Source organism: Lissotriton helveticus, chromosome 6, assembly GCF_964261635.1.
Source record: "Lissotriton helveticus chromosome 6, aLisHel1.1, whole genome shotgun sequence".
Taxonomy (NCBI): Eukaryota; Metazoa; Chordata; class Amphibia; order Caudata; family Salamandridae; genus Lissotriton; species Lissotriton helveticus.
In genome coordinates this window covers 1,356,474,185-1,356,493,724 of record NC_136067.1, presented here as the reverse complement: position 1 = coordinate 1,356,493,724, position 19,540 = coordinate 1,356,474,185, and the positions used below count along the sequence as shown (strand labels likewise).

General features: G+C 41.5%; 1 protein-coding gene across 3 annotated transcripts in view; it reads left to right on the top strand.

Annotated features, from left to right (window-relative positions):
• GNPAT (glyceronephosphate O-acyltransferase) overlaps window positions 1–19,540 on the top strand; it is a 555,169-nt gene that overhangs the window by 438,110 nt on the left and 97,519 nt on the right. For all 3 annotated transcript variants that reach the window (XM_078649084.1, XM_078649086.1, XM_078649085.1), the window contains exon 13: window positions 9,369–9,468. In XM_078649084.1, coding sequence (XP_078505210.1) covers window positions 9,369–9,468 — 100 coding nt within the window. The remainder of the gene's footprint in view (window positions 1–9,368; window positions 9,469–19,540) is intronic.

The following is a 19,540-nucleotide window of genomic DNA, read 5'->3' as shown; positions in this document are numbered from 1 at the left end:
CGCACTATTGACTTTGCATTGGTGCATGCGTGTGCTTTTAGCGCTGCACCCGATTCCCGCGGGTTACTCCTGTCCTAACTGCTGTTAGTCCAGTGTAGTCCCAGCGATTCCCAAGGCCCCAGGCCTTACCACAGTTCAAAAGGTGATACTTATACCACTTTTTTGATATATGGTTTGAGTGGCCAACGGCCTTATCCATAATTGTGCAACTTTCATATGTTATACTGTGCTTTTGTTTAAACGCTTGTGCTTCTATACTCATAAAGAGTACAGGGGATTATTCTAGTAATAAATACATATATTTTTATAATATATAACTTGTGTGGTGTCCTTTCATTTGATATTACAGGATTGCATATGGTAAAACAGCTGGCTTCACATGCCCTCTTGAGTTAAGCCTTTAGGCTGCTTAGTCCATGCTACCTCTAGGATAGCTTGTCTTTTATGGTTGACTTACAACCACCACCATAAGGGATTGTTTGGACTGATGCAAGGTGCCCCCAGAATTGGAGACATCATACATCAGGCCAACTTCTCACATCGGAATATGACTTTGAAGCACCTGAGTGTCTTAGAGGGTTCATTTGTATTATGGCGACCAGGGTCTTGGTTCTGCAGAACCGCACTGAGGTAAGGGACATCAATTGTAGGAAACACTCCATGGTGTTCAGATGAAGGCCATCCAACTCACTCAACATCCGCCCATTTTCTTCTTTCCCTGCCTCAGTGTCCCTAGACCATGCAGGTAGCGGTGAATCAGTCTTCATTCCCTCAGCCTCTTATGAGTCACAAGCCTCCCGTCTGGGCTATCAGTGTGCCGCTGTGCTGAAGTACTGCTCCAGTCTCCTATTGTGCTTTTGGGTACTCCTCAAGGCCCTCTGCCCTTTCATGATTTTGTGGCAGCCCACTTCCTGCCCTCCCATCTGGCTCTAGTGGTCTAACCCCTTCAGTTATAGCTTCTGTCCTCCCCAGTGATCCTGAGGCGTATGGTGGCTGTGCAGAGGCTTCTTTGACTCTGCCTTTCTACCCTGTTATCTGAGCCTTATTCTGGTGTCACTTTTCCTGGGGCCAGAGTCTGTGCTCAATCTTCAGGGCCCTGTGGTCTCTAATGCTCCAGGCTCAGGCCTTCCAGACCAGCAAATGTCTCCGCCTTGGGGAGCAGTGGAGGCCAAGTTCCTCACCTTGCCAAAGCGTTCTTTCCTGGTCTTCAGGACCAGACTACCAAGCAATCTGGGTACCACCCCTGTCCCTCGATGCCCTTCCGCTTCTGCCTCCTTGTTGTAATGGACAGGAGTTTTTTATTTGACAAAAAACAACCTAGGCAAACTAAAATATGAAGGACAAAGGTTGATGTGGAGGGACACAGGCTGACAATTATTATGAAAGCAGAATTTTATTCTCAGATTTAAAAACACAATAAACAGTGACATAAAACAGGTTTGAATGTATATTGATCAAAAAATGTTACAAAGTAAAAAATTCATAAATAAAGCATTGTACATGAAGTGGTTTACACAATAATTAATACATAATGTTGAAAAATGTTAAATTAAAACAAAAGTAAACAAATGTAAACAATTACAAAATATTTAAAAATGAGTGGCCTAATGATTCTCTACGCGCGTTTCGGCGACCAGCGCCTTCTTCTGGAGTTGCCACGTGAATTTCTAAAAGAATGGAAAAAAGTCATGCACAAAATACAATTATTTATAGCAATTAACCTGTCATATTAAAAGTAACTGTACTTATCATCAATAATTCAGCCATTACGTGAACCCTTCTATTTTTCTAGATAACATCATGTATTTAGTAGAACTATTGGCCTTTGTTCATTTCCTTACTCATTTAGTTCCCTAAAGTGGGATAATAGTTACTCATTGTATGGGAACTTTCTATTCTCCATTCACTAGGGTAAATTAAAAGTAAACCAATAGATAGGCTTATATAAAATTGGTTGCAGAACATCAATCCCATGGCGTTTCAGTCATAGTGACTAAAAGGCAGAAGATAACTATTGAATATTGATGTATCGAATATGTACTTACAAGTAGTGGTGAAATGGGAATAGTACATTGAAGATGATATGACGTTTCGTATTGCCGTCTCTTTAGAACCTTGAGGCAGTCTTTGATAAAGCTTAGAAATAAAGAGATTTTAAAATTGTAGTCAGTTATTGGATTTAATGTTGTGGATACATATTTCCTTAGAGGCCTTAGAGAGTCAATCGTCTCCTTGTTATTTTAAGAAATATAAAGTAAAGCAAATTCTTTTTGTTCCGATAATTTCATTTTTAGTATTGCTTCAATGTTTTCAGACAACTATTTCTATTATAGTTCTTGTTGTTGTCTCATTGAAGGAAGCATTTTGTTCAGGATATATGACTGTTTAATTCCAAATAGCGTGATAACTACTGAGAATATACCCAAGGCAGAGCCGCTGAATTTACATAAAGACTGACATCTGTCTGATAGGTTATTTCTACTTTTTCTTTAAACTATTTGTAGACAATAAGAAGTTAGTTAATCTTACCCCGGTACAGATATGACATCAAGCTCTTTATTTGACTTGGGGTGAAATGCAATATCTTAAAAGATCTCTCTGTCTAAAAAGACAAATGAAAAAGATAAATTTAGAGAGGGCATGCCTCTATGTCACTATGGTGGTGATGTGTATAATGGGTAAGTTTGACCTAACTTACCCGAGCTTATACGACAGAGATCTTTTAATTCTCTCAAAGGGATGTAATTGTTTGCGTCTCAAAAAGCGAGGAATGATGGATCTCAAATATAGTTTGAGTCAGATATAGTGTATTAAAAGATCTCCCTGTCTGGAAAAACAGATAGGTTTGAGACAAGCATGTGTTTGAGACAAGCATGTGTTTATGCCATGCAATGTTTTAAGTACGGTAGGTCAAATCGGACTTACCCGACGATAGACGACAGGGCTCCTTAACTCACTCGAAGAGATGCACAGACTCGCGTCTAGGTATAGGAGGTAGGTGAATCTTGAGTAGGATTACATCAATTATAAATTTTTTTTAAAAGATCTCCCTGCCTAGAGAAAATATGAGGTGGATTTTAGAAAGAGACATATTGTCATTCTTTGGCGGTGATTAAACTAAGGGGCAAGGCGGTGATTTAACTAAGAGATAAGGCGGGTCAGATTTGACTTACCCGACGATAGACAGCAAGGCTCCTTAACTCCCTTGAAGAAATGCAAGAACTCGCGTTTTGTTCTGGGAGGTGGGCGACTCTTGGAGAGGGTTTACATCAATTGTTATTTTTTAAAAGATCTCCCTGCCTGGAAACAAATATATATGAGATCGATTTTAGAGAGAAACGTATTTTCATTCATTGGCGGTGATTTAACTAAAGGGCAAGGCGGGTCAGATTTAACTTACCCGACGATAGACGGCAGGGCTCCTTAGTTCCCTCGAAGCACTGCAAAGACTCGCGTCTTGATAGGGAAGGTGGGCGAATCTTGGATAGAATTTACATCAATAAGAGATATTTTTAAAAGATCTCCCTGCCTACAAAAAAATATATAGGAGGTGGATTTTAGAAAAAAGCATATTTTTATTCTTTGGCGGTAATTTAACTAAGGGGCAAGGCGGGTCTAATTTAACTTACCCGAGGATAGACGGCAGGGCTCCTTGGTTCCCTTGAGGTACCGCGTAGGCTACGTCTCGCGTCTCGACGGGTAGAGATGATAACTGGGTGTATGCTACGGGTCTCGCGCTTTTATATTGATAATTCTGGTTCAAATAGCTTTCAGCTGAGAGAATGTTTGTTTTGCTGAAGGTAGAAGTAGGACTATCTTTTTTTGGATGGGACCTTCGTAGAGATAGGACTATTCTTTCTGTTATTTCGAGTGATCCATGGCATCCATTGCTAAGAGGTGCGAGGATCGAGACTGAAGATAAAGAAAGGACTAACTGACTTCTGTTAGGGATCAAGCAGCATCCATATTTAAAAGATGCGGGGGTAAAGACAGAAGGGAGAATTTATTAGTTTGCATCTATATTTTTTGTTATTTGCAATAATGCACAAGTATACAATTTTATGCGAAAAAAAGGGAGATTTATATTATTTAACAACAAAAATGCTGGTGTTCATAAACCTATGGAGCAGAAGATTCATGTTTTTAGTGGCTCAGATGTCATTTCTAAATTATGATTACATTTAAAAACGACTGGAAGGTGAAAATAATTTTTCTTAAAGAAGAGTGATGCAGGGGTTGTACATCACTTAGACAGACATATGTGTTTTTATTTATATATTAAATGTCTGTTCTGTCTACAAACTTGCACCTTTCTTTGTGTGGGTAGATGAGGAGCGATGTTAAATGTACCTTATATCGTGCAGTTGCTCAAAAACTTTCATTTTCGGCGGGCGAACTCAACTTTTCCATATTATGAATGATTATTAATGAAAGGCAAATTTATTAATGAATGGCATGTTCCCATGGGATTCTGCTGTTCAATCCCTGGCTGAAGGAGTTAAAAACAAAAATCCAAAAGACTTCTCTTTTTTTCCTGATTGCAGTACCACCATTCGTATCAGGGGTATGTATTCTCTCTAGGATTCTCCACTTGAAGTCTTCTACACTATGTCCTTTTTCTAGGAAATGTTTCACCATTGGTGCGGTAATCTTTTTGGTTCTTATTGCAGAACGATGCTCACTAAGGCGAGTTTGGATCATGCGTGACGTTTCTCCTACATATCCTAAGAGACAAGGACATTGTATGAAGTATATCACATTTGTTGTTCTGCAGTTCCACATCTCTTTGGCTCTTGTGGTATGGCCATTATGGGTGAATTCTTCTCCCCTCAGGATACTTCCACATGAAATACATGAGGAGCAGGGAAAAGTCCCTCTCACAGGGTTGTTGGTTAAGATTGATCGTTGCATCCAATTCTCTTCAACTGAGGTATTTTTGAATTGAATTGAATTTATTACGTGCTTTACTTTTGCATTAACCGTTGAGTGTTAATGCAAAAGTAAAGCACGTAATAAATTCAAACTGGCACATTCTAAACAGCAATTACTCAAGTGCTCAAGTGAACAGAAAATGGCTAAACCTCTCTTTGCCCACAAAAGAAATAAAAATATCAAAGAATATATAGTCCATTCTCGTTTTAAAAATACATATAAGGTACATTTAACATCGCTCCTTATCTACCCACACAAAGAAAGGTGCAAGTTTGTAGACAGAACAGACATTTATCATGGATCACTCGAAATAACAGAAAGAATAGTCCTATCTCTACGAAGGTCCCATCCAAAAAAAGATAGTCCTACTTCTACCTTCAGCAAAACAAACATTCTCTCAGCTGAAAGCTATTTGAACCAGAATTATCAATATAAAAGCGCGAGACCCGTAGCATACACCCAGTTATCATCTCTACCCGTCGAGACGCGAGACGTAGCCTACGCGGTACCTCAAGGGAACCAAGGAGCCCTGCAGTCTATCCTCGGGTAAGTTAAATTAGACCCGCCTTGCCCCTTAGTTAAATTGCCGCCAAAGAATAAAAATATGCTTTTTTCTAAAATCCACCTCCTATATATTTTTTTGTAGGCAGGGAGATCTTTTAAAAATATCTCTTATTGATGTAAATTCTATCCAAGATTCGCCCACCTTCCCTATCAAGACGCGAGTCTTTGCAGTGCTTTGAGGGAACTAAGGAGCCCTGCCGTCTATCGTCGGGTAAGTTAAATCTGACCCGCCTTGCCCTTTAGTTAAATCACCGCCAATGAATGAAAATACGTTTCTCTCTAAAATCGATCTCATATATATTTGTTTCCAGGCAGGGAGATCTTTTAAAAAATAACAATTGATGTAAACCCTCTCCAAGAGTCGCCCACCTCCCAGAACAAAACGCGAGTTCTTGCATTTCTTCAAGGGAGTTAAGGAGCCTTGCTGTCTATCGTCGGGTAAGTCAAATCTGACCCGCCTTATCTCTTAGTTAAATCACCGCCTTCCCCCTTAGTTTAATCACCGCCAAAGAATGACAATATGTCTCTTTCTAAAATTGCCTCCTATTTTCTCTAGGCAGGGAGATCTTTTTAAAAAAATTTATAATTGATGTAATCCTACTCAAGATTCGCCTACCTCCTATACCTAGACGCGAGTCTGTGCATCTCTTCGAGTGAGTTAAGGAGCCCTGTCGTCTATCGTCGGGTAAGTCCGATTTGACCTACCGTACTTAAAACATTGCATGGCATAAACACATGCTTGTCTCAAACACATGCTTGTCTCAAACCTATCTGTTTTTCCAGACAGGGAGATCTTTTAATACACTATATCTGACTCAAACTATATTTGAGATCCATCATTCCTCGCTTTTTGAGACGCAAACAATTACATCCCTTTGAGAGAATTAAAAGATCTCTGTCGTATAAGCTCGGGTAAGTTAGGTCAAACTTACCCATTATACACATCACCACCATAGTGACATAGAGGCATGCCCTCTCTAAATTTATCTTTTTCATTTGTCTTTTTAGACAGAGAGATCTTTTAAGATATTGCATTTCACCCCAAGTCAAATAAAGAGCTTGATGTTATATCTGTACCGGGGTAAGATTAACTAACTTCTTATTGTCTACAAATAGTTTAAAGAAAAAGTAGAAATAACCTATCAGACAGATGTCAGTCTTTATGTAAATTCAGCGGCTCTGCCTTGGGTATATTCTCAGTAGTTATCACGCTATCTGGAATTAAACAGTCATATATCCTGAACAAAATGCTTCCTTCAATGAGACAACAACAAGAACTATAATAGAAATAGTTGTCTGAAAACATTGAAGCAATACTAAAAATGAAATTATCGGAACAAAAAGAATTTGCTTTACTTTATATTTCTTAAAATAACAAGGAGACGATTGACTCTCTAAGGCCTCTAAGGAAATATGTATCCACAACATTAAATCCAATAACTGACTACAATTTTAAAATCTCTTTATTTCTAAGCTTTATCAAAGACTGCCTCAAGGTTCTAAAGAGACGGCAATACGAAACGTCATATCATCTTCAATGTACTATTCCCATTTCACCACTACTTGTAAGTACATATTCGATACATCAATATTCAATAGTTATCTTCTGCCTTTTAGTCACTATGACTGAAACGCCATGGGATTGATGTTCTGCAACCAATTTTATATAAGCCTATCTATTGGTTTACTTTTAATTTACCCTAGTGAATGGAGAATAGAAAGTTCCCATACAATGAGTAACTATTATCCCACTTTAGGGAACTAAATGAGTAAGGAAATGAACAAAGGCCAATAGTTCTACTAAATACATGATGTTATCTAGAAAAATAGAAGGGTTCACGTAATGGCTGAATTATTGATGATAAGTACAGTTACTTTTAATATGACAGGTTAATTGCTATAAATAATTGTATTTTGTGCATGACTTTTTTCCATTCTTTTAGAAATTCACGTGGCAACTCCAGAAGAAGGCGCTGGTCGCCGAAACGCGCGTAGAGAATCATTAGGCCACTCATTTTTAAATATTTTGTAATTGTTTACATTTGTTTACTTTTGTTTTAATTTAACATTTTTCAACATTATGTATTAATTATTGTGTAAACCACTTCATGTACAATGCTTTATTTATGAATTTTTTACTTTGTAACATTTTTTGATCAATATACATTCAAACCTGTTTTATGTCACTGTTTATTGTGTTTTTAAATCTGAGAATAAAATTCTGCTTTCATAATAATTGTCAGCCTGTGTCCCTCCACATCAACCTTTGTCCTTCATATTTTAGTTTGCCTAGGTTGTTTTTTGTCAAATAAGAATCTTTCCCTGACCTAGGAACCACATTATCTATGTCTTCAGGGGGTCCTTGTTAAATATACGTTGTAATGGACAGGAGTCCCAGGTTAATTCCTGCCCCATTGTTCACAGAGGACTGAATGGCTGCTGGACGGACCAGATCCTTCGAGCAGAGAGCAAGCCACAAAATGTATTTTCAGCGGTTATACCTGCGTTCACTACCAATTGTCCACCACATTTTCATGTCCATACAGATTGCGGTGTGTTGCTGGTTGCAGTATTATGTTGGATGTTCTGTGCTGGCATGGGGCACTAAAGAAAGGTGCCTGCCATCTTGCGCTACTAACTACACCCCTCCTAATTCTTCTCTTAATTTCTCTTCCTAATATTGAGAGATTTGTGCTATTTGTATAAAAATGGCTTGTGAAATTCCCCAAGTATACACTTTGAGATTGTCTCATATGACACTAGCTGAGGTGGTGCCTGTATTGAATTTAACATAGTTGGCTACTTCTTTCCTTAGATAACGAATTACATCTTCCCTATTTAGTAAAAATTGTGGTATTTTATAATTTTTATCTTGGCACATTAGTATTGGCTTGTACCCATTCAGTGTATCTTGTGGCATAATCTGAGTGCAGTTGTACAGCACTTGATTATAGTGCTGTGAACAAGTTAACATCCTTATTATAGGGTGAGGAAAATAAAGTAAACCCTTTCTTCTCCTGGTTGAGGCATCTCCATATAAACGACAAGCTCACTACACCTCACATTATGTGGACAAAGAATTCCTAATAGTGTGTAAATGGTCCACACACAGGCTCCATGGTTTCCCTGCTGTACACACCGTTTAAAAGGTATATAATTTGCTTTTTGAACAACTCAAGGGTCCAGCACACTTAATTTCGGTCAAAGTTTTGCATAAGTGATAATCTAATAATAACATTTATAAATCACATTTCAAATAGCAACAAAATCGGCAATTCAGCAGAGTTGTTCTTTCAAATTCTTTATTGATTACCTCTTTTTTTCAACAAGAGAAAAATACCATAGTCAACGCGTTTTATCACTTCTGCAAAACTTTGACCGAAATTAAGTGTGCTGGACCCTTAAGGAGTTCATGGAGTTTTGAGATACTACGTATCTTAGGAGATTTAGGGGCATTGGATCTCCGGTCCCTAGCACCTTGTGTATTTCTTTTAAATTTTATTTTATTTTGAAGGTTTTATATAGCGCAAACCAGACTCTTGCGAGTATCAGAGCGCTTTACATGACAAGTAGAATCAAATAGATATCACTCTACTAAGGATAGGTCCAATCTTTCTGCCTCAATCCCCGTTCTATGTGTAGCTATATAATTTGCTTTTGATACGATTGTACACAGGAGCTTAAATATATATGTTCTGTATTCCATTATAAGACGTAGTGGGTTGTAGTGTTATTCTTGTAGAGTCTACGTATCTAAGTAGAGTTTTTAATTAATGTGTAACTTTCTTCAGTTAAACATATATGTTATGGGCGTAATCCTGTTGCAGACCTCTAAAGCAATAACAATGATCATTTTATGTTGCTTCTTTTAGCTAGTCTGCCAGTATCTCTTAAATGTTGCCAATGAGACATTCTCTGAGAAGCAATTCTTATCAGGAGTCCGAAATTTCGTTTGTCAGTTGCTTGTATCAGGTAAGAAGATATCGAAATTGTTTTGGAACATGCCTTCAAGCTGTTTGCTCTTGTCAATGAGCACTGTGTATATAGGCGCTAATGTGATTTTGTGTTAGATTTACTCTTGCTTGACTTGTTTTTTCTGTCATTTAATTGTCGTTTTTTTTTGGGTCGTTATTTTATTTTGTATGATAATTTGCCATATTCATTTTTATATGTTGGTAAAAGTGAGACATTCTTATTGCATACATTTTAACAAACTAAAGGTGGGACCGATATTTATTTATTAAATACTCCGAAAGAAACATTATTTTCTCTGACCACACTAACACCTAAAAGGAATGATTTAATCTATACCATCCTTTCAAATTTAAAAATCAGATAAGAATGTATCATTGTCTCAATTTACATAGCTTATTTGTTTTAATTGACACTCAACTAGTCACGCAGCAAAAAACGAGATGTGGGCCGCCCTAGTCGCACACTTAGGGTCACACAAACCCCCGTAGACAGACAACCGCCCAGCTCCGTTGGTGCAATCCCCGGCAGACTAGAGGAGAACAACCTTGCTAATGGTCTGTTCCCCCCCCCCCCCATCCTCCTTTCTCGCTTTCTTTCCAGTCTCTTCGGGCCTACAGATAAGCCGACTACCAACAAAAGCCGCCATGCCTATTTACCGAATGTAACCACAAGCTGCCTGTATCTCATCTGTATGTGCCCCTGCATTACCACTGTACTGTATTACAATATATCTTCAATAAAATTCTTTGAAATAAAAAAAAAAGAAATACAAACCTTGATCTTTAGCAAAGCCAGTTTTTGACATTTTTGATTTCTTTGGACACCTAATTTCAGGCACAAAAGCCAAACATGTTCTTTCTACACACTATTGCATGTCTTGACTGACACTTTTTCTGTGACAGTCTTCGGATACTGTAAATTGTTATCTTAAATAATATTTACAAATGTATAAGTGATTTTCTATGTCCTTGTATTTCATTAGCAAAAATTATTTTATAGTGTTGTCAGCAATACCCTTTTGTGTCCACTGTAAACCTAAAGTTCCATGATCTATGCACCAATCAGAAAATCAGTGTCCCAGACTTTGAAGTTATATATCAGTGTCTTGTTCGATACGGAAATCGCAAATTTAAATATCTATACCAAAACGTTGATTAATTTCGTTTTAACAGATCCATTTTAAGGCAGCTTGCTTTATCTCCTAATATAAGCTCTGTTTCTTCGGTCGCTTATCTGGCAGCAGAGTTGCTGTTCTATACATATAAATTAACCTTCTTATAACCACATCCCGCTGGTATTGGCTCATAGTTCATTTAGTAGCTGCCAAGTTTTGAGTTTAACTCTGTGTGACAGTTCCATGTTATCTGTGTGTTTGTGTGGCATTTCAATGTTGTTTTTGTGATTCAGGGTGGCGTTTATTTGCAAGCACAACAAAGCAGTTGTCTCCATGTAATCATATATATTTTAGAAGTAGACTCTTTTTGCTACGCAGCGGTGGGCAACCAGCCCTAAAACAACCAAGAATGCAAGGTGAACTTGCCTATAAGACTGGGACTAGCTGAAGGCATTGTAATTAGCTGGCAGTGTGGCAGCTATTCTGGGCTTATCACTTCTTTTTAGACCCACCTCCAGCACGCCTCCCCCTGACCCCCCGCCCCCTTCGCTACCCACGTAATTTTAAATGTAGAACAGTTCTCTGTTTGGATTTATAATGCAATATTTAGAACCTGCAAGCATCCATTTTATCACAACTGAAGCTAATGTAATCTGTACTTTAGTCCACACAAAGCGAACAAAGACTGCATATACTGAGCACTTTACCTTGTAAAAGGAGCGCTCAGGAATTGGTCATCCATATCTTAGTAACATTGTATGTCGAAAGCAATTATTTCCTTGACCTCATATGACTTGACGGCAGAGTAGACCCTGCCCGGGCTACATCTTGTGACTTTGAGGTTATGGACAACTTTTATTTTATTTTTATTTATTTTGAAAATGGTCTATAGCGCAAACGTGACCCAGGCGGGTATCAGAGCGCGTTACAATTAGGATAGATAATACATGAATATGCATAAAACAACAAGATAATGGTGCATCACAGTTAAGGTAGGGTGGAAACAGACCATGGAGAAGAATATTCGATAATATCCACTACATAAATGAGCATATCGGGGAAATGCTGGGATTCAAAGGTGCCCCAACAGTCTAGTAGTCAATCAGGGGGCATTCAATGAGCAGTGTGGTCAGCGCTGTTTTATGGCAAAAACTTAGACATTAGGAATTTTTTTAACTTCCTTTTTGAAGGTAGTAGTGGAAGAAATTAGTCAGACTTCCAGTTGAAGAGCGTTCCAAATCTTTGGGGCAGCACCAGAGAAGGCTCTGTGACTCTTTCTAATTTTGTGGAAGATCTGTGGTTTTAAGAGCGATGAATTTGCACGTATTGACTGTCTGCAATCTTCAGATAGTTCTAATCTTTGAGCCAGATAAGTGGGAGTCTTGAGATGTAGGTATTTGTAAGTCATGCAGGCTATATTTAGCTGTATTCTAACTTCATATGGCAGCCAGTTTAGGGATTTGAGGGCTGGAGAGATGTGCGTGTTTCTTTTTTAACCTGTGATAAGTCTAGCTGCTACATTAATGGATATATTTGGGAAGTCCACAGAGCGTTTGAGCTACCATAGTCTAGCCTAGGCAGTACCAGAGCTTGAACTGCTATCTTTAAGTCCTCTTGTGGAAGCAATGTTTTTAGGTTCCTTAGTGTGTTTATCTGGTGTTTAGCCCCCTTGCTTAAATTGCTAATATGATTCTGCATGTTCAAGTGCTTATCAAGTGTGATTCTGAGGGATTTCGCAGAATGGATAATGCGGGGAGTGCAGTTGAAGCCCTTAAGATATTTCAGCCAGTGGTTGATCTTGAGGGTGTGATTAGGCGGAGCGATGATAATGAATTCAGTTTGAGGTGTTGAGCATGAGCTGGTTGTCCGTTAGCTAGTTTTGAGTATCAATAAGGGTAGAGTTGAGTGAGATGAAGTCTTCAGGGGATGTGATTTTCAGATAAAGTTGAGTGTCATCCGCATACATGCGGAAGAGGATGTTCGTGGGGTTCAGAGCATTTGCCAAAGGTTCTAGGAATAGATTGAAGAATATCGGTGATGGAGCAGACCCCTGTGGAACCCCCATAGAAACTAAGGAGGGTTGGGATAGGAATTGATTTATCTTGTCTTTTTGTGATCTATTGTGGAGGAAGGAAGTAAACCATTTCAATACCGGACCTGAAAAGCCCATCCTGTGCTCAAGGATGGATAAGAGACTGTCATGGTTAACAGTGTCAGAAGCTGAAGAAAGGTCAAGGAGAATCAGGAGGCATGCTTCGTTGTGGTCTAGCATTTTCAAGGTTTCATCCATATTGTGAGTGAGAGCAGATTCTGTGCTGTGACCTCTTCGAAACCCGGATTGATGTTGGTAAAGAAGTTGGAAATAATCCATGTGTGCACAAAGTTGCATCTGCAGGAATCTTTCCAGCAGTTTAACCAGCTTGGGGATGGTGGAGATAGGCAGGAAGTTATTAAGATCAGATCTGTCTGCATTAGGTTTTTTAGAATGGGGGAGACCTGCGCTACTGTTAAGCAGTCGGGGATCGTGCCTTGCGCAGCGAGGCATTGACACTCTTTGGTATTATAGCTATCTTTGAAGATGGGGGGTTGTAGCGGGTCAGTGAAATGGTTAGATGGTTTGATCACCTGCAGAGTGTTGTAAACATTTCTTTCATTGAGGGGAAAAAAGGAGATCCGAAAGGCGTCGTTCTTGGTGCCAATACTGGAGTGAATGATCCGCTAATGATGATCTGGAGCAGGCCTCCTGGATGTTAGGAGAATAGCCCTTTTTGCTTCCAGGTCGGCACTGATGCTTTTTGGTTTCTCAGTGAAGAAGGCCGCCAATTCGTCTCATGATGGTATGCCGTTGCCAAGGTCAGAGCTGTTGGGTGTCTTGCCCGATTGTTGTTTAACAATTTCAAACAGTTTTTTGGGCGTTTTTGGCTTGAATGATTTGGGTTCCGAAAAAGTCAGCCATTGCAGATCTGATATTTTTGTTATAAGTGTTTAGATCTAAGGTGAATTAGATGTTCAGTGGAGGGTACTGATCTCCAGGATCTTTCAGCTACCCTTAGGTTGTGGCGTTCAGAGTTTAGGTTGTCGTTGAACCAAGGTTTGGGGATTTTGAGGGAGGCATTTCTTCGTTGTAGATGGCTATTTCGTCCAGGATGCCAGCAATAGTGGTGTTATAGAAATCTGTGAGGGCATGAACATCAGACATGTCCGATTGGGGAGTCAAGGCCTTTCTACAGCAGGTTGCTAGATCCATAGAGTTAATATTCCTAAGGTTCCTTTTCCATTGCTACATTTTCGTAGGTTGGACCCTCTTCGGTGACACCTCCTTATTAAGAAGGAAGAAGATGCTGTAAGGCTCCGACCAAGCGCAAGGGATAATGGCATCTATTGAGATGGTTTTTCCTTTGGAAATGATGAGGTCCAGAGTTTCATCCGTGTTATGGGTTGGGCTCTCGCAATATTGTGTCAGCTTGTGCTCTAATAGGAAGAATTTTAGAACGTTTACAGCTTGATCGTTTGGGTTAGACCAGTGAAGGTTTAAATCTCCCAAGAATATTTGGGAAACTAGAGTGTCATCATTGGAGTGGATTTCCATCAATTTTTCAATGAAGGATAGATTGTCTCCAGGGAGGTGGTAGAATATGTGTAATTTGCATACTGGGTGGTGATTATAGAGAAGTTGATGCATAGGTACTCTCTGGAGGTCAGAGCGGAGGGATCAGAATGTTAGACCAAGAGTGTATTTCGGTGTATGCAGGCTACTCCTCCACCCTGTTTCATAGATCTGTCCGAATCGAATTACGTCATGGTTAGGTGGGACTAGAAGGTCAAGGATAGAGGTGGAAGAGCTTTGAGGATGATGATATCAAGCTCATTGTTTTGAATGAAGGCAAAGATATCGGCTGCGTGTTTACTCGCTTATCCGTAATTGAGTAGTACACATTTCAATCGGAGAGGTGTGTTGGCGGTCGGAGTCTGCATGATGTTCACTCGCTTGAGGTTCTAATTGTTGAAAACTCTGAGATTGTGGGAGGGTTCCCTGTTCGGGTTCACATGGATGGCTTGGATTAAGCTCAGAGGGACCTTGCATGAGTCCAGAGGGGCCTAGTCTGTGTTTAATGGGAGGGCATAAGAGAGGAGAATCAAAATCACTGTTTGATAGCTCGGTCTTCATTCTTCTGGGGTGGAGGGGGCATTAGGGATGGGTACAGTTTTTGAGGTAAGGTACGAGTTACGCATGTCTGAGACAGCGACTGCGCTAGTGAGGCTCAAGTGCAAGCTCCCTAGTGCACAAAGCGTTCTTCAGCAGGGAGAGTTGTTAGATAGAGAGGGCTTTCAGTTCATGAAATTCATCTGTGTGTAGGCGCAGGTGGCGAGAGATCTCTCCAGGGTGGGCAGCCAGGTTTGAGTGTTGGATAAAGGATAGTGGTTGTGTGGATAGTTCCACCAGGGATGTTTTTTCTCTAGGGAGCTCTAGTGGGTCAAAAGCGGCAATGGAGATGGCAGTGGGGGTCAGTGCTTCAATGATGTCTTGTGTAGTACCAGTTTGTGTGGCGAGATAATAGAGGGATGGGGGTGGTGGGGTGAGCTAGATGTAAAGGATAGGAGTTGGGTGAGGGGGGGTGGGATGGAATGGATTGGCTAGAACCCGTGGAGGGCAACGGCCTAGACTCCGGTTGAGATGGTGGTGTGTTTGGTATCGTGCAAAGGAGATCACCAGGAGAGAGAAAGGGCAGTGGAGCTTGAGGGGATAACCTGCCACTGGGATCATGGCATGACCGCTTAGTGATGATCAGGGAAGTATAAGTCGATGTACAACCATTAGTCCTCTTAATCGATGGTCGGGTGGAGCGTGAGGGGTCTAGCGAAACTAACTCAGGGGATTGAGGGGATCCGATATCAGATAGGGGGTGAGGGGGGTTATGAGGGGTTGAGGACCTCCCAGGTGCAGTGGTAGGTGTGAGAGTGATATTGTGTGTTGTAGGATGGATTAGGCCGGCAAGATTGGACTTGGAGATCGCCACTTTTTTGAGAATAGGGATGATATTATCCATCTTAGCTAAGTTGTCATTGAAGGCTTGAATTAGGATAATACCTTTGTTGTAGAGGGTGATGGTGGCATTCGCATTGAAAAAAGGTGAGGGTAAGGCTGAAGGTTTGAGGCCATGTGGGGTTTTCCTGGTACCTGAAATACGAAGCATGAAGCAGAATACTGACCTCCAACGTGCTCGTTTTCTGTAGTAGAAGATGAGGTCATTAGATAGTGTACCCTTGTTGTCACAAAAGTAAACATCTGATATAAATGTTTCAGATCGGGTTTTGATTAATCGGTGTTAGTGTTTTTGGGCCACATTTTTGGAGAGGTTAGATGGGTAAATAACACTGAAGCAGTTGGGTCCTGCGAGGATAAGACTTGCATCCATTATGTGAGAGGCCAAGGTGAAACCTTCTGAGGGTGCGAGCGAAATTAGGGGTTCCTAGTGTTTTGTTTTTTATTTTATTTATAAAGAAAAGACCGATTGGCGATGGACCTAGTTGCCTGACTAAACTGCTGATGGTATGTAAGGGGTCAGAGAGAGACAATCATGCTGGTAAGAACAGAGGCCAAGCCCCTTTATAATGAGGCCAATCATTAGGATGAACCAGATGATAGGTCCTACAAGTTTTCTTTTTAGATGTATTAAATTGCACATGGAATAGAGACAGAGCCTCTCATCGCATGACCGATCCATGGATGAATGAGAGGATAAGACCTACAAGTTTTCCTCTTAGAAGTATTGGAACACAAAAAGAGTAGTGCCTGTAAAAGATGAACCAAGTCCTCTTTTAATTTCTATGATCACCTGTGCCTATTTCCCTATGGGTGGGTAGCGGTGGCGTTTTTCAAAGGAAATGGAAAGGAAAGGAGGTAAAATGGATTCCAGTCCAAGACTGATTTCCAGCTGCCATGATTGACCCAACCGGAGCCCGCCACTCCCCGCCTCTGTCATTGGGCGCTGGTCTGTAGGGGCCACAATGACCAAATATATATGATATTGGCTCCGGTGAGCATTATGGGGCGAGAGATATGGAAAGTCTGGAATTGATCCCCAGCAGATGGGCTACGCAACACCCGGCCTGTGCAGGCAGACCCCAACCGGGCGTTGAAGAGGCACCTTTACAGTGCCCCTCAACTCACAGTGAACGAGCACGCCAAACAAAACTGAGGTTCCGGTCATAGGGCGAGTTGGGCGGGATGCCAAAACCTCTGCTAGGCTACATCAAGGGAGAGCCGGATCCCACCGTCGAACCCAGGCAGGCTAGTGAGGGTTTGACTGCAACCATTGCACCTCAAAGGAAGTCCACGTGGCCTGATGTTCCCCGGCCAGGCAGCGGCAGCGTCTTGAGTCATAGGCAGATCTAGACCTGCCCAGGCTCAGAGGTGACTGGGCATCCGTGCGATGCCAGCCAGATCCAGTAGGCTGGCCCATGAGGAGAGGGAGCAACTCCATGAAAATCTCCTGAGACCGGTAACAAGTACGCCGACAATGCTGAGGTTCCGTTCATGGGGAGAATTGGGTGAGCCGCTAAAAATCGCTGCAACTTTACACCCCGGTGGAGCCGGATTGTGTCATCCAAGCTAGGCAGGCTGGTGAGGGCTCGACTGCAACCGCTGCACCCCAGGACTTCCACGGGGTCCCGATCATCTCCGGCCAGGCAGCAGCAGCGTTCCGAGTCACAGACAGATCCAGCACTGTGCAGGCTCAGAGGCGACTGGGCCTCCATGCGAAGGCAGGCAGATCCAGCAGTCCAGCCGACTAGGAGCTGCTCCGTCAAAAACTACCCAGACATGCAAAAAGAAGGCAAGTATCAATGGACTGGTGAGTAGTCACCACCTCCTTCGTTGTAATGCCCAACAATGTAGATGTGGATGGCTGGGTGTCAGCGGGATATTCACCAGAAGGTGATCCCAGACCCCGGAGCTCGGCGGCCATCTTCTCTTCTACTCGATGCATGATGGTCCGTCACCAATATTCGTTGCAGCAAGAGCTCAAACTGCTGAGCAATTAATTTAAATAAACAGATATTATGGCATAAGATTTTTCAAACAGAATGTTATCTCACCATATCTGACTCCGCTTGCATTACAGCACGCCTCCCTGAAACTGGCACCCAGGTGTTGCGAAGAACAATCAACAGAAATTAAAACATAATGTGTATTATATGCAATCTCCCTCTCCATGGGACAAGCTTTGAAATCAGTTGTGCCTGTTCTTCGAAAGAATGCAAAATAAATAAGCTTAGTTTGGCCTGGAGTTAAAGAAAAGCTGCCATGTGCTCCCATTTTATGTTTGAAACTTACCAGTCCTGACTTTTTGGCCAAAAATACTTTGCGCTCCAGGATACGAAGTTCTGCTTTTTTGCCATTTAAGGCAGGGGCTTCCCATTTCAAACACACAAATAGTGTTTGGTGGCTTATAATGGTAATATACTTGATAAAGTCCCAAATCTATCCTTCAAAAAAAGCATTGTTCATTACAATTTAGGCACTAAATAAATTAGAATAATATACCGTACTTAGCAATTAAAACAACGCATTTGACAACATTACAGCCTGTATAGGATATACATTACTTGTGCAGCATGCAGACGTGCCACGTGTAAACAATTGATGTGGGACCTTTAATTTTGATAAAGTGGACACCCTCAGCAATGCATGCCGCAAAAAAGATATACGCAATAATGTTGTATATTTTAACTGGCCCCACTCACACAACATGTTCAACTTTCTGTTCTAACAATCTACTCAGAAAGGCTTTTTAAAGCATTACAAATGTGCATTTAGTTCATATTTAACCTTTTTAGGTTGCAGCATGCAGTGGGCACTACAGAAGATAAGCTGTGAGCAAATCTTTGGGCGCTGTGTCAAACCAAAGGTTCCTCGGGGATGGATTTTAGCACTTGACCTTGAAGAGAGTAGGGAGGGGGTTAAGAGAGCACATTCAAGTTACTTGGTGTTAGAAATGGGTTCTAGTTGGCAGTGGTTTGTCCCCTGTCCAAATAGTGACCCTCACTCTGGCAAGGTAAGTAAGTTACACCCTCAAAATAACCCGTGCTCACCCCCTTGGTAGCTTGGCAAGAGCAGTCCGGCTTATCTCAAAACCAATGTGTAAAGTATTTGTGTACACACTCACACTCAAACTCACTACAAAAGAACTCCACACCAGTTTAGAAAATTAGCCAATATTTATCTGATTAAAACGAGACCAAAACGACAAAAATCCAACATACACAAGTCAAGATATGAATTTTCAAATATTAAATAAAGTTATAGCTCTTAGAAATCAGTGGTTGCGCTTGACCAGGACAATGTCAAAGATGATGCATGGTGCAGGGGAGGTGTTGAAAAAGCAGTTCATGCATTGGTTCCTTACTGCTATGCAGGTCATTCACGCGGTAACGCTCGGGGAGCCGACAACACTGGTGGCCGACAACACCGGGAACAGCCCCGACACCCACCGACCACGCACGCAACCTACGGGTCATTCTCGACTCCACCCTCTCCATGACTAAGCAGGTCAACGCCGTCTCCTCATCCTGCTTCAACACCCTCCGAATGCTCCGCAGGATCTTCAAGTGGATCCCCACCGAAACAAGAAGAACGGTCACACAGGCCCTCGTCACCAGCAGACTGGACTACCGAAACGCCCTCTACGCTGGAACCTCGGCCGAGCTCCTGAGACGGCTACAACGCATCCAGAACGCCTCTGCACGTCTGATTCTCGACATCCCCCGCCAAAGCCACATCACACCCCACCTGAGAGACCTGCACTGGCTCCCCGTCAACAAGAGGATAACCTTCAAGCTCCTCATCCACGCACACAAAGCTCTCCATAACACCGGACCGGACTACCTTAACAGATGACTCTGCTTCTACACCCCACCCGCCAGCTCCGCTCCGCCGACCTTGCCCTCGCCACA